General features: G+C 38.3%; 1 protein-coding gene across 1 annotated transcript in view; it reads left to right on the forward strand.

Moving 5' to 3' along the window:
• Positions 1 to 15,072, forward strand: part of C7 (complement C7) — a 56,609-nt gene that overhangs the window by 30,117 nt on the left and 11,420 nt on the right. Inside the window, exons 10-15 of the mRNA XM_069492128.1 lie at positions 1,093 to 1,259; positions 3,522 to 3,750; positions 5,703 to 5,874; positions 7,753 to 7,840; positions 10,101 to 10,233; positions 14,088 to 14,279. Coding sequence (XP_069348229.1) covers positions 1,093 to 1,259; positions 3,522 to 3,750; positions 5,703 to 5,874; positions 7,753 to 7,840; positions 10,101 to 10,233; positions 14,088 to 14,279 — 981 coding nt within the window. The remainder of the gene's footprint in view (positions 1 to 1,092; positions 1,260 to 3,521; positions 3,751 to 5,702; positions 5,875 to 7,752; positions 7,841 to 10,100; positions 10,234 to 14,087; positions 14,280 to 15,072) is intronic.

Below are 15,072 nucleotides of genomic sequence, written 5' to 3' on the forward strand. Positions count from 1 at the left end.
ATTTTATTTTGTATTTAAGAAACATGAAGCACTGTGTGTCTAGCACAATTTTAAGCGATTTATAAAAATTGACCAATATGCTCTTCCTACATAAGTGTTAGATATTATTCATATTCATATGTTACAGACAGGAATGCTAAGGCACAGAAAGGTTGCTCACGATCACAGTAAGAATCACATATGAGATGCAAATACGTGAAATCTGGCTTTACAGTCTGGGCTCTTCACTGTTGCCTTGGGCCGCCTTTTCTAGGGAAAAGTAGGTTGAACAGAGAGCTCACTGGGGTGTGGAGAGGTAAGCTACAGGCTTAAAAATAACATAAAAACAGATGTCTTAGAATCTGTAGTTCTTAAACTACAGGTGTACTGGTTAAGGCAGTGATTCTTAAACTTCAGTATGCATGAGGGTTACTTGGGGAAGCTTGTTAAAATGCTGATTCCAAGACTTATGTATTCTCTCACAGGTCTTGGTTGGGACTCTGAAATCTACATAATATGCATAACATGATACTCCTATTGCACTAAGAACATGAACAAAATTCCCTAAACCATTGACTGTCAGGCAATAAATTAAAAAAGAAATAGACCTTATTTCATAGAGTAGCTGTAGGTTCACAGCACAATTAAGTGGAAAGTACAGAGAGTTCCCGTATACCCTCTGCTCCCACCATGCACAGCCTCCCCCACTATCAACATCCTACCAGAGCAGAACATTTGTTACCACTGATGAACCTACATTGACATATTGTTATCACCCCAAGTCCATGGTATATATCAGGGTTCATTCTTGGTGTTATACATTTTATGGGTTTTGACAAATGTATAATGACTGTACCATGTACCATTGTAGTATTATACGGAATAATTTCCCTGCTCTATTACATGGAATAGTTTCATGTGCTCCGCCTATGCATCCTGCCCTTCCCTCTGGCCACCACTCGTCTTTTTACTGTCTTCATAGTTTGGCTTTTCCACAATGTCATATAGTTTGATGGATTATTTTTTAATACTTGATAGACTTTTCACTTTTATGTTCTCATTTTCATTTTGTTTGTGCATCCTGACTTATTTAGTTTGATTTCTCCTGTGCAGGAACCCAGAGCAATGTACTGCGAGGGGAACCGTTCGTCAGAGGGGGAGGTGCAGGTTTTATATCTGGCCTCAGTTTCCTAGAGCTGGACAATCCTGCTGGAAACAAAAGGCGATATTCTGACTGGGCAGAATCTGTGACTAATCTTCCCCAAGTCATAAAGCAAAAAGTATGTAATGCTTTGTTTAAAGCAGTAGGAAGCAGTCATGTTTATTTGCATTGGGAAAATGAGATTAAATCAAGGTGGTTAAACAGACAAGCTGTAATTAGCATTTTCTGTATTCCAATTATGTTTTGTACGGTAAAATGAATGCATACATAATAAGAAACAGAAGGTGTGTTATCTGGTATGTTCATATTTTAGTTGTGAAGGTTAAATGTCTTGTAAATCCCAAGAGAAATTAATGACTAAATTTGCATTTTTAACTTTTGGCCTAAATGTGATTATGTTTTCCTTAGTCCCACATTCAGAGGAATTATAGATTCTTGCAAGAGGAAGGCATTAAGGCTTGACAACTATTATGTTCAGATCACCTTTGTTGTTGTGGTCTTGGCTCATGGACTCCTGAAGTCATGCAAATTAAGATAGCATCATATTGGCTGGCAGAATTTTAGGATGTTTTATTGATATAGTCAATTCTTTTATAATGCAACATATGTGTTTCTAAAAATCACTGAGCTATGCAAAATTGCACAATAAAGACCCAAAATCCCATTTTTCCCATAGGGTTTATGGGAAAAATAGGGTTATGGATGCAGCACTGAAAAATATTATCTGTGATATCATCTCATAAAAAAAGATAGGCACTGATAAATACAGTAGCATGGCTTTATATATGTTAAATTATTTAATATTAAAAATGTATCTATACCACAATAAATGTCGCACATTACCTGCAAAAAGGCCTGAAGTCTGCAGGGCGCTAGCAGGGTTGCAGTTTGTGAGTTATCATGAAGCGGTAGAGGGAGCGCAGTCTTCTGAAAGACAGTTTTAGCACCAGATGTGCATGGGTGTAGTTTACAACACAGGCAGCAAACTGACACAGATGTTTAAGGGGGTGTGTGTGTGTGCATGCACGTGTGCTCAGGGTTTTGTGTATTCCTATGTGGCTTGGTTCAGCTGCATGCAGTTTTCTGTGTTCACACTGTATTTCATGTTGACAAAACTGTACATTAAAAACCACAAAATTTGTGCTATGCTCAAATTGTTTCCAATATATCTATCCCAATAGAACAAATTCACATTTTCAAAATAAATGTTACAGCAGAATTGATTTTATGATCTATTTCCTGCTATGGAGTCAAATAATGTCCCAGGTAAATCCTGATTTTCAGAGATTAAGAGACTTGTATACATTTTATAAACTCAAAAAAATTACAGTAGCTCCTCAAATCCCTTCCTAGCACTATACCACACCCATTAGCCTCTGAATAAGGGTGAAGGTGGGAAGGTGAGTTTTTCCTGGAAAGTCTCATTTTAAAGTGCCATCTGTCAATATTCAAAATGGTCTGTATTAATTGTCAGTATCTCATACAAATCTTTACAAATCCTAAATTGTTGATTAGGGAAAAAAAGACGTTCTTTCCCACTCTCAATTATGTACTGTTCTACACAGGACTGTAAATTATCATATTTGTGCTAACTTACTAGCTGGGTAGGAAAGGAACAGAGAAAGAAAAGACGCTATACAGGCCTGTGATCATGCAAGTCATCCTGTTTAGAAGAGGTTGAGCTCTCAGGAGGCAGCTGTGTATATCTCTTCCCAGTTCTGTGTTTAGTGACATCATAGTAGCCAGAAATCGGCCATGGTGACAGTAGTTGCACTGCACAAACTGGCAAATGCCATAAAGCAGAGCTTTCTTCTTCCTGGGAGAGCAGACTGTCAAAGTTTAGCCAGTACATCTTTGATTTCAAAGTTGCTTTTCTTCTGAAACATTCAACAAAGAGGAATAATGTTTACCTGCTTTAAGTTTCTCCAGGAGAGGGTCTATAGTCTCCACTAAAGAGACATGTTAAATCTCCCAGAGTTGGAAAATTTAATTCTAAATTTAATTGCACTTGCTTCTTTGCTGTAATCTAAGTGCATTTCCTTTTCTTCTGTCCATTACAGGGGTGGTAATGTATTATCTTCAAAATAATCTTCCATTAACTAGAAAATGAATGTTCTGTTTTTTTCATTTTTTAATTTTATGCATGCACACAAGATATAAAAAGCATTCCTCCCTTATCGCATCCTAATTTTTCCTATGTTTCTCTTGATTTTGTTACGAAGAGAGTGAATTGCTTTCTTTTTATTTGAACAAAAAAATTGTAATAAACATAAGAGTGACTATTGATTTTGTTATTAATGGGGATTGAGCCTAAAGGTGAAAAGGAAAATATTTTTGCTTAAAACCCTGATTACTGACTATGATGTCTTTATGTCTATAGCTGACACCTTTATACGAGCTGGTAAAGGAAGTACCTTGTGCCTCTGCAAAAAGACTGTACCTGAAACGGGCTCTTGAAGAGTATCTGGATGAATTTGACCCCTGTCATTGCCAGCCTTGTCAAAATGGCGGCGTGGCCACTGTCGTGGGGACACAGTGTCAGTGCCATTGCAAACCATACACATTTGGTATGGCATGTGAGCAAGGAGTCCTCGTAGGGAATCAAGCAGGTCAGTGGGCTTACTTTCCTCTGGTCCCCCTGTACAAATGGAAAGGGAATTACTCTTTCTCTCTGATCCCTGAGGTGTGCTTTTTTGTGTCTGGAGAGGTTGAAATCTCATACAAATTTAGAATCTCCCTCCCTTCCCCACCTCCAGATCATAGCTATAGTGGTTAAGACCCTTTGCTGTCTCTCTGTTTACCCACCTGAATTAACAGCACCACTGTGCCCTTCCCTCCCCATTCTCTATTACAATAGAATTATGCTGGAAACACCTTCCTTCCTTCCATGATTATCTCAGTAAGGTTTTGCTGTAACAAAGATCTATGGAGCTTGTGTTTACATTACCTAACCTTTCTGATGACAAGCGCTTTGAAACATTTCTATTTCTATTCTGTATTATGTATTATCAATCAGTCGTTCACAAATATTTGTTGAACATCTGCTATGTGCTCAATAGTGTGTATAGTCCTTCAGGCACTTAGTATAAGGCTATGTGAAGCTGATCTATGAGTAAAGTATGAGTACAATTTATATACATTTATTTATGTGTCTCTCTCTCTCTCCTGGAAAGCTCATTCCTTAAGGTCAGGGATGTTTGATTTCCTTTCTTTATTCCCAGAGCCTGACATAGGGCTTGATCCATAGAAGTCACTAAATAAATGTTTGATCAATGAATAAATACATGACTAAACTATGGTTGCTTATAGACAAACAGCAGGAAGGTATCCTTATCCCTAAATGTCTCCCCAAGTGACCTGTCCTGGTAAATTAAAATTCTGCCACTGTGATTCATTCCTTTGTGGCTTGGAATCCAATTATCTGTTAAAATGAAATCACGTCTTGCTGGTAAGGATTTGGATAGGAATCACAACCATTTTCAGCTATTATTATCCACTATTAATATACTCAAGGGTCTACTTTCTTAAATAAATTAAAATACTTTATTAAATAAATTTCTAATTATGACAGTGTAAGGAAGGTCATAGGAAAATATTATGCAAATTAGTTTAGTTTTGGGGTGCGCAGTACTGAAGAGTGGCTGCGGAGTGGAGGGAAAAGAGAGGTCAGACAGAGTAAAAATAGCCAAGTAGCAGCAGATACGTACATTTATTGTTAGCGTGAAATGTTTTGGGGGAATGGTTTCTGAGATCACTGTCTAACAGGAAAGCAAAGCTCTCAGAACGTGGTGCAAGTTCTCTCTTACCTCCCCCAAGGGATATGATGGGGGGAAATACTAGAAGAACTGTGAATCTTAAGCAGGCTCTGACATAGAAGCTGGTCAGGGTGGGTTGAGGAAGTGCCTATAGATTAGAGAAGAATAATGAAAAGAGGTAAAACTGGTGATTTCAAAGCATTTCTCCCATTTAAGCATTTCCTCATTTTGTACAGTGTCACCTGTGGGGTTAGCAGACTGGGAGTACCCAGTAGGTTACATTCTCTTTCTGCCAAGTCAGTGCTTTCACTAAAGGAGTTTACTTGCCTTATTGAGAGACTGTGGGGTGACAGAAAGAGCCTGGACTCAGCCAGAAGAAGACCTGGTTACCGTCTGGTTGTGGCTCTTAGCAGCCATTAGAACATTGGGCATGGCATTTAACCACTTTGTCTTAGATTCCATGTCTATTAAAGGGAGTGGTAACAGACCTCTTGCCCACCTCCATTCATTGCTGTGGGAAGTAAATAAATGATACAATGTACATGAAAGTGCTTTGCAACAGTTGTAAAAGAATCAATAAATTTAAGACATTATTGCAAGAAGTTTGCTAAGGCAGCATTAATATGGACATTCCTAGCTGGTCTGTAGAGCCATTCTGGCCATTGTAGAAAACCTCAGTGAACAGAGAGAAGGTAATCAATCCCCAGAATCATCCCTTTTTCCAACAAACACATTAGCAGGAAGCATAGCGCTAAGCTCTGAAGTCCTCCTCTCCCAGAACTTACTAAATGTCTCTCATCTTACAGGAGGGGTCGATGGAGGTTGGAGTTGCTGGTCCTCTTGGGGCCCCTGTGTTCAAGGGAAGAAAACAAGGAGCCGAGAATGCAATAACCCGCCTCCCAGTGGGGGTGGGAAATCCTGCACCGGAGAAACGACAGAAAGCAGGCATTGTGAGGACGAGGAGCTGGAGCACTTGCGGTAATGGAGACACAACCTCCCGGCAGCCGCATAGAACACAGTGCCCTTTGTAGAGTGGAACACATGATCACTTCTGTTGAAAGATTTAGAGGTTATTAATAAATGGCAGTCTTTATCAGTGACTGCTTTGCCCCTAAGCACTGGGGTCAGTTGAAGGAGGAAGGCACGTTGGGGTCAACTTGCACTGTGCACGTCAGGTTTTCCTGACCCGAGTGTTACCAACGGCTGGGTAACTGGGAGCAGTCCTGCTGAGTGGATGCAAGCAGCCGCTCTGGCACCAGGCAGATGCTGTGTGACCCTGGGCAAGTTACTTGTCACACCCCTAAAATGAGAAGAATAATAATAGTTAAACTGATAATAGGATGTTGTCAGAATTAAATGAGATTAAGCATGTAAAGATATTACTACAGTTTCTGACAGATAATAAGCATTCAGTAAGTGTTGTGTTACTTTTCAGGTATGCCATTCCTTCTCATTTATTTATTTTTTGGGTTAATCGTAAAGCCAGACACTTCAGGTAGATAATATCTTGGCCCAGTAGTCTGGGACAACTTCCCGATTGTCAGGACCTTACAAAAGCAATCCCAAAACTGCATAGTTGATGAATCATACCCTGGGGTCATAATTGTTTATGCCACACCCTACTGTTAAAACTCTCCTTTTTAACCCTGTCCAGTCAGAGTTGTCAAAAAGTTCTAGTAAGGTCATTTAAAGGTCATGCAAGTTGAAGAAAGAGGCAAGGTGCTTGCGTATATGGTGGAAGTGTAGGGAGGTGGGGTGCCTTATTCTTATGTCTTTTGTACCTTGTAACCTGACAATAACCATCATCTCTTGACCGAGGAGGCTGACAAGCATACGGATTATGGTGGGGAGAGAATGCTGGCTTCAGTGCACTTGTCTCGGGGAGGATAAGAATCTGGGAGGCACTGAAGGAAGTTTTACTCTTTTTGGTGCTCAGAGGAGGGGAATTATCTTCCTCCTTGGTACAAACAGGACAATTATGATCAATACTTCACATTTCTGGGTTTCTTTGACTGTCATGAGTGAGATGATATTAGGGCTTCTGTTCCTCTATCTTTCTTTTAGGCCTAGGATTCCTGCCCCAAGTCTTGTCAAAACTTGCTTTCACCAAAGAATGTGCTATCAGTTATATATATTTCAGAAAAATGTAGATACCGAGCGAGACTCCCTATACTCCCTTATTGCCTTCTGAGAGGTAGAAAGAGCATGACTGTAGGAGCCTAACTGAGTGGATGTAAATCCAGCCCTAGTATTTATTCATTCATAATCTTAGACAAGTTATCCAAAGTTTCCATGCCTTTGTTATTCCCCACATATCTGGGAAGGTTGCTGCGAGTATGAATTGAGATATTGCACATATGCAGAACAACTGCCATGGTGCCTGGCACATAGTAAATGCTCAATGAGAGGTAGTTATAATTTTGTGTTACCTCTCTCTTGGGATCACTAATTACCTTATTTTCAATATAGAGTTAATTCTGTGTTAAATGAATTTCAGAACCAAACAGCGAGAGAAAAGTGGGTTCTGAGAGAGAACCTCTAGAAATCATATAAAGTGGTCATGTTGTCCAAAAGCTTTATTTATTTTTCTTTTCTTTCTTTTTGTTTGTTTTTCATGTTCCTGACCTAGTAGATATATAAATCACTGTCTTTGGCAACTTGAGTTTATGTCTGAGTTTTCTACCAGAGAATGTGATCAGATGTTTGGTTCTGAGAATGACAAAAATATCGCATTAATGTACTTACATGAATGGAGTCCCTCCAGATGCAAAGGAAAAATCAAATGTAATCCAAAATATTTAGTAAACTGTGGATATCAATCACATTAATTACATTTTATTTCTTTTTTTCTTTCAGATTGCTTGAACCACATTGTTTTCCTTTGTCTTTGGTTCCAACACAGTTCTGTCCATCACCTCCTGTCTTGAAAGATGGATTTGTTCAAGTTGGTTATGAAAGATATTTTTTCCTTTATAATACTCCAAGTTCTGTCTACTAAGACCATAACCTATTTTCTTCTTTCATGGTGAAACAGTGCTAAAAATATTTTATATGTGCATTTTAGTTTTAGTGGTGAGGGTTTTAGTTTGTGACTTTTCCTCTTTGGCCTAAGGTGATTAGTGTTCTGCAGAAGGCGGTATATCCCCGGTGGTGTGGGAAATCAATACTGCCATCCAGTGAGTGAGAAATATAGTCACGCCAGAGGGCTACTAAACATTGCCACTGTGAACACCAAAATACCAATCTATAAGCAAGTTCTTCAACTTAGAGAACTTTTCTTATTTTTGCCACTGGAAGAAGACTTTCTTCCCCTCATAACTGTGGGACTTGGGATGAAGTATCAGGTTTATTCCAGGAGTCAATAAAATATTTAGCAAGTGTCTAGTGAGATATGTGTCGTTGAGCTTGGAGCAATTTTCTTGTTCAGGAAGGAACACTAGTCATCTGCCATGTGTCATTCTAGGGACTTTTCTTGGCTTTGGGGACATTTTAATGCGTGCTGTTCTCAGTCCTTGTTATGATGAGGCCTTTACCCCTAACCCCATTGAAGTCTCCTCATGGCTCACACAGGAGCTATAATTCATGGGGATTCTCTCACTGCTCCCCAGCCTTGCTTTCTTCATGAGGGATTTTACCTCTCAAATTCTAGGCCCTTGAGCATACATTCACTGAGAGCTTGCTGAGGTTTCCCCAAATGTAGGTACTGTTGGGATATCAAAGTGATGAAAGTGGGGTGTGTGTGTGTGAGTGTGTGTGCGCGAGTATGTGTGTGTGGGTATATATATATAGAGAGAGAGAAAATGAACTTAGCATCTCTAAAACCCATACTGTCCCACCACAGTCACCACAATCCATGGAGTTCCTGAATGAAACATATGCTTAGAGAATGAGGCCAAGAAAACTCACATACTTTAGCAAACCATGAATCTATTGCCCCAAACTTCAGTGCATGTGATGTCCTTTTAGGAGCCAGATGTTCCAAACACTGCTCTGTGTACTGGCCACATAAGAGTCACTCAGGGAACGTAAAAACAGAGATTGCTGCTTGCTTCTTGTCCTCCACACTTTCTGATTTGATAGGTTTGGGGTAAAACCTGAGAGTCTAGTTTTTAAGTTATTACGAGTGGCTCTGATACAGAGCTAAGTTTGGACACTGTTCAATTAGACTTCCTCATGTATTATAGAAGTATATTTTGCAAGGCAGAGAAAAGCTTAGGGGCTAGAATCAAAGCAGAACATGTGCTGTTCCCTGTTTTCCTCAAAGCTCAGCATTAACCTGGGCCCTCTGTTTCCTACTAACTCCATTATGGAGCCAGGTGGGGCCAGGAGGAGCAAGACTGACAATGAGAAGAAGGGGAGGCATCAGGAAATTTTGTTCTGATTCTTGGAGCAGATCTGGTCTAGGTATCAGCTCCAACCCCTCTCCCACGTCTGAGTTTCTTCACCATCCTCCTTGGGGTTGGAGAAGAACCAGAAGGGTAAGGAACGGAACTAAGAGGGACCTCAAATGAGTATGGTTACCTCCTCATAGGTTCAGACTTTGAATTCCTCCTTGCTTCATCATGAAGGCTCATCTCCTGGCATTATAGGCTAATGAAATGTCCTTGGATCTGGCCCAACCCCCACAGCATTTCCATACTGACAGAGTGGAGCTGGAGGGTGGAGTGGAGAAGATCAACATTATGCTTTCCTTAAAAATCATCAGTGAGAAACTTAAACTTCCATGAACATGCTGATAGGATTTGAACATTTCTGGGTGTTCCTGATGGCGTTTTTTAGGTAGTGTTCCCAATGAACAGCCCAGGATACCTTAATATGAAGAGTTGACTGACAAAGATGTTCCCCAAATCTGATAAAAAACTGGTTTTTCCTACAAGTAAAATGGAAAGAACTTATTTGGGTAGTGTTCATTAAAGTAATTTTAGTAAAATGCTAAGTACAGTGCTTGGTATTTCTGGAGCAATCAATATGTTATCATACAGTGGCATTAATGACTTTGTTTCAATTAATGGTGGTACTAATGTCATTGACTATACAGGGAAAAATGTTTTATAAACACTTTTCTAAATCAGTTATTTAAATTTAGGTTACCTGATGATTAAAATAAGGTATGATTTATAGACAAATGTATGTAAAGAAACCTTTTGTTAATACAAAATAGATAAGATGAACTTTTCCTTTTTGCATGTTTTATTTTTGTTTAGGATAAAGACTCCGTGTTTCCTGTTGGGAAAAATATAATGTACACTTGCAATGAAGGATACTCTCTTATTGGAGACCCAGTTGCCAGATGTGGAGACGATTTACAGTGGCTTGTTGGGGAAATGCATTGTCAGAGTGAGTGGCCTCAGTTGTAGTATATAATTTAAGATGAGAAAATTATGAGGAAGAGAATGCATTGAAATGAATAACCACTCACCACATGCCCCATGTCTTGCCCTCCCTTTTCTGAAAGTCTGATATGATGCTGTCCAAATTGCAGGAGTGACTTGAATAAGCCCTCAGCTTTCTCTAGTTGGTAATGTTCCCATTCAGTTAAGTCAATTTTATTGCAATTGTAAAGTTTCTGGTGCAAATTAAATAAGCCAGAGAACTCTGTTCAGGTGAAACCTTTTAGGATATTCTTTGGCATTCAGTTACCAGGGATACACTGCGATCAATTCACTTCCTTAAATGCTTTGGGTCCTATTTTGTTCAGATGCCTACATCTGAATGAGAGCTTTTACATGTTGCACCATTCTAAAACTACTTTTTGATTTTCATCTCAGTTGGAATATAAATTTGCTCAGCATATGGACAGACAGAGCTACAGAGATATATTTTTCCTAAAATCAGTTGTGTGTGCTATATGAGGAAAGCCCAAGTGTACTCATGCATTGTTTTTTACTTTTGGGAATATACCTATTAGTGAAATTTCTGAGTAATTGGATATCTATACATTAGGTTTCCATACATTTAGATTTAGTAGAGGTTGCCAGCTTTCCAAGTAGTTGTATCAATTTATATTCTACCGTAATTTGAGAAGGCAAGATTTCTCTCTATCCTCACTAACACTTAATATCATCTGCTACAGTGGTGAGTGTGTAGCAGTAACTTATTATTTAATTTTGTAATTTTTTTCTAGTGACTAATGGTGTTTAGGTTGTTTTTATGCTTCATGGCCTTTTGGGTATCTTCTTTGGAGAATTGGCTAAGTGTTTTGTCCATTTTCTCCTGGAGTCCTTGAGCAGAATTAGCTTAAATAGAATATGAATATTTGCTAGTTAGGAGTGATAAAGCCAAAAGTTGGTTCTTTGAAGAGATTAATAAGATACTTCTGCTTGAAGAGCTTCTTTTTCTTTATTGTGAATCTACTGGTAAAAAATTGTCTCAGTTTTTGTTAATCTAATCTCAGTTTTTGCTAATCTAAAAATGTCTGTATTTTACTTGTATTTTTTAATTAGGTAAAGAATTCTAGGTTAGCAGTTATTTTCTTTAAGCCCTTTGAAGATATTACATTGTCCTCTAACTTAATTGTTTTCTAGAGAGAAGTCTTAATGTTTCTCCTTTGGAAATCATGTTTTTTCTGTCTGGCTACTTTTAACAGTACTATTACCATTGTTGTTTATTATTTTTGGTCTTTGTTTTTCAGCAGCAACTATTCTCTGATGTGCCTGGATGTGATTTTCTTTGTATTTATTCTAGCTAAAAAATATTGCTTCTGTCCTATTCTTGCTCACCTTTCCTAATGGGACACAAATTATACCTTTTGAGACCATATTATATTTTTTTAACATTCTTTTCTGTTTTTCATCTTTCTTTCTTGTGTTTCATTCTAAATATTTTCTGTTGATCTGTCTTCCAGTTTATTAATTCTATGTACAGCTGTGTATAATTTACTTTTAAGAACTCCATTGAGTTCTTAATTTTATCAATTTTATTTTTCAATTTTATAGGTTCCACTTGTCTACTTTTCTATTGCTTAGTGAATTTTCTAATTAATAACTTTATTTTTAGAGCAGTTTTAGTTTACAGGAAAATTGAGTGGAAAGTACAGAGCTCCCATTTACCTCCTTAACCCTCCACCCCAGTTTCCCTATTAACATCCTCCATTAGTGTGGTGCATTTATGACAATTGATAAGCCAATATTGTTACATTATTATTTTTAAATATTATTTTTTCTTTATTTTTAGTTGATACAATAATTGTACATATTTATGAGATACAGAGTGATATTTGAATATATGTATAATAATCAAATCATGGTAATTAGCATATATATCACTTCAAATATTTATGTCTACTTTTTTTTTTATTTCTTCATATTATGGGGGTACAAATGTTTAGGTTACATATGTTGCCCTTGCCCCCCCCCCCAGCCAGAGCTTCAAACATGTCCATCCCCCCAGACGGTGCACATCGCACTCATTATGTATGTATATACCCATCTATGTCTACTTTTTATACCTTCTAATTCTCTGTTGAAATTCTCTATCTTGTCATTTTTTTCCCCACCATATTAATTGCAGTTGTTTCAGAGTACATATTTGTTAATTTCATTATCTAGATCTCCTGTGGGTCTGTTTCTATTGACTCTTTTGGCTGGATTTTGGTCAATTCTTGGCTTTTTGAATGTTGGATTAATTTTGATTGAATGCCAGACTTTATGTATGGAAATTAAGGAAATTGGATAATGATATCTTCCTCTAGACAAAGTTTAGTTTTTTTCTTTTGTTTCTGGCAAGCAGTGTGACTGGTTTATGTCTGGTTTACCGTTATTCCAAGGGTATAGCCATTAAGGGATCCCAACCAAAAGTATGGTCTTTCTACTTGGACCTCTCCTTTTTAACAGGACTAGACTCTAGTTTTTGATCCCCCAGCCCTGTGAGACTGATAAAAACTCTACTCATTTTTTCAGCCTCAGAGATATATAGCTTTCTTTTCAGTTTAGCAGCCTTTCAGTATATATACTTTTTTCAAATTCACAAATACCTCAAGGCAAAAAGCATAACCAAATGTTATAATCACCACTTAGACTGCCCATCTCTCTGGAATCCTGGACCTTCAAATGTGTACTGCCTTGTTAGAGCTCTAATTCTCTCAGAAATATTTTTTCTTTTAATTTTGTACAGCCTACCTATTTGTCTTGGTGGGAGATTGATTGGGAAACCAGAAAATGTGTCAGAAATAAACAAATTTGATGCTAGATTATAGCTTTTTGAGGGCAGAATATGTGATTTGTACCTTGCTGTGTCCCCAGCAATACATAACATATTTGGCAAAATATAGACACTTAATAAATGCTGTTTCTGGATGAATGAATGAATGGATTTTCTGATGAAAATAGTGCAGAAATAGAGCAATATTTTGTAGAATGTTGTCCAAAGTCCATTAGGGAGATTACCAAGATTTTTCTTTTCTTAAATTGTGATTTCTGACTTGCTCTTTGTAATTATGCATGTTTCTCATTTTTCTCTGCTCTTTTTAAAGTAGACAATTGGAGCTAATGAATATAATTGAGTAAAAGAAGAAAGATGGGAAATTAAAGAACACTGAGAGCTTTTATGTTTGCAGCATTAAAGGTGGTGCTTTAGCTGGTCGAGGGGGGTCCATGCTTATGGTCACAACTACTTAGGAGGCTGAGATGGCAGGATCGCATGAGCTCATGCAGGAGTTTGTGGCTGTAGTTTGCTATGACGGCACTTGTGAATAGCCACTGCACTCTAGCCTGGGCAACCCAGCAAGACCCCATCTCTAAAAAATAAGAAACTGGTGCTTTAAACATTTCAGATGGCAAAATATCTAGATGGATGAAAGCTAATGACGTGCAAATGAATATAGCTCTTGGGAAAATTCTGGTGGGACATCACCAGACCAAAGAAATAAGTGGCAGCTGTGAAAAGTCTATTTTTAACAGCAGGCTGAGCATTGGACTCTATTTGTTAAGCTTATTCATTTTAAATTATCACATTTTTTTGAGGGGTGGAGGGTAGGAGCTGTTTTGGCCTTCAGTCATTTGTTGGTCAATGACATGCTGGGTATGTGGGACATATATTTCAGGCCACTGTTAAGAGTGAACTCACTTCTTCCTCCTTGTCCTCTGATGTGAAAAAGCAGAACAAATGTATCAGCACCATTTAAGGCTGTCATTTATTAAAAAGATGGTTTAAGAAAGCAATGACCCATGTATTCTGCTCTTGTTTATCTTTAGAAATTGCCTGTGTTCTACCTGTACTGATGGATGGCGTACAGAGTCACCCCCACAAACCTTTCTACTCAGTTGGTGAAAAGGTGACCTTTTCTTGTTCAGGTGGCATGTCCTTAGAAGGTCCTTCAGCATTTCTCTGTGGCTCCAGCCTTAAGTGGAGTCCTGAGATGAAGAATGTACAGTGTGTGCAAAAAGGTGAGTGGCTTCAGTGTCTAGCCAAGGACATGTGCACTCAGGTGAGTGAGAGCCATGGTGGTGAACTTCATGGCACTGTATTACTGCAATTGTGAGTGATTTCCTCCATCCCTGGTCCCTGTGAGAAGGTCAGTTTGAAGAGTGGGTAACATGTTTTTTTCCAAATGGCATAGAAATACTCATGGAATGCCAGGAAAGGCAACCACGGCCCTAGTAATTCTGAAACTTTTAACTTAAATCCTCCACATGAAAGATTAGCTTTATAATGTTATGGTGCTGAGAAAACGAAGGATTTTTAAAAACTGATTTTTGGTTTCCTCCTGATTTTTTTCCTGTACTTACTTTTACTAGGTATAGAATTGAGGTCATAATTTATATAAAAGTCTATATGTTTTATTTTTGGACTCTCAGCAAATTTATTGGTATTTTTGAAATTGAAAATTTAAAAAAGCATTTCCACTTAACATCACAGACATTATTGAAGGAAAAGTTTTGTGGTTTGTGAAATTGTTCTTAATAGTGGAAACCAAAAATGGAGTATTTTGGCCAGGCGTGGTGGCTCACGCCTGTAATCCTAGCACTCTGGGAGGCCGAGGTGGGCGGATCGTTTGAGCTCAGGAGTTCGAGACCAGCCTGAGCAAGAGCGAGACCCCATCTCTACTAAAAATAGAAAGAAATTATATGGACAGCTAAAAAAAATATATATATAGAAAAAATTAGCCGGGCATGGTGGTGCATGCCTGTAGTCCCAGCTACTCGGGAGGCTGAGACAGGAGGATCGCTTGAGCCCAGG

Source organism: Eulemur rufifrons, chromosome 17 (genome assembly GCF_041146395.1).
Source record: "Eulemur rufifrons isolate Redbay chromosome 17, OSU_ERuf_1, whole genome shotgun sequence".
In the NCBI taxonomy this organism is placed as follows: domain Eukaryota; kingdom Metazoa; phylum Chordata; class Mammalia; order Primates; family Lemuridae; genus Eulemur; species Eulemur rufifrons.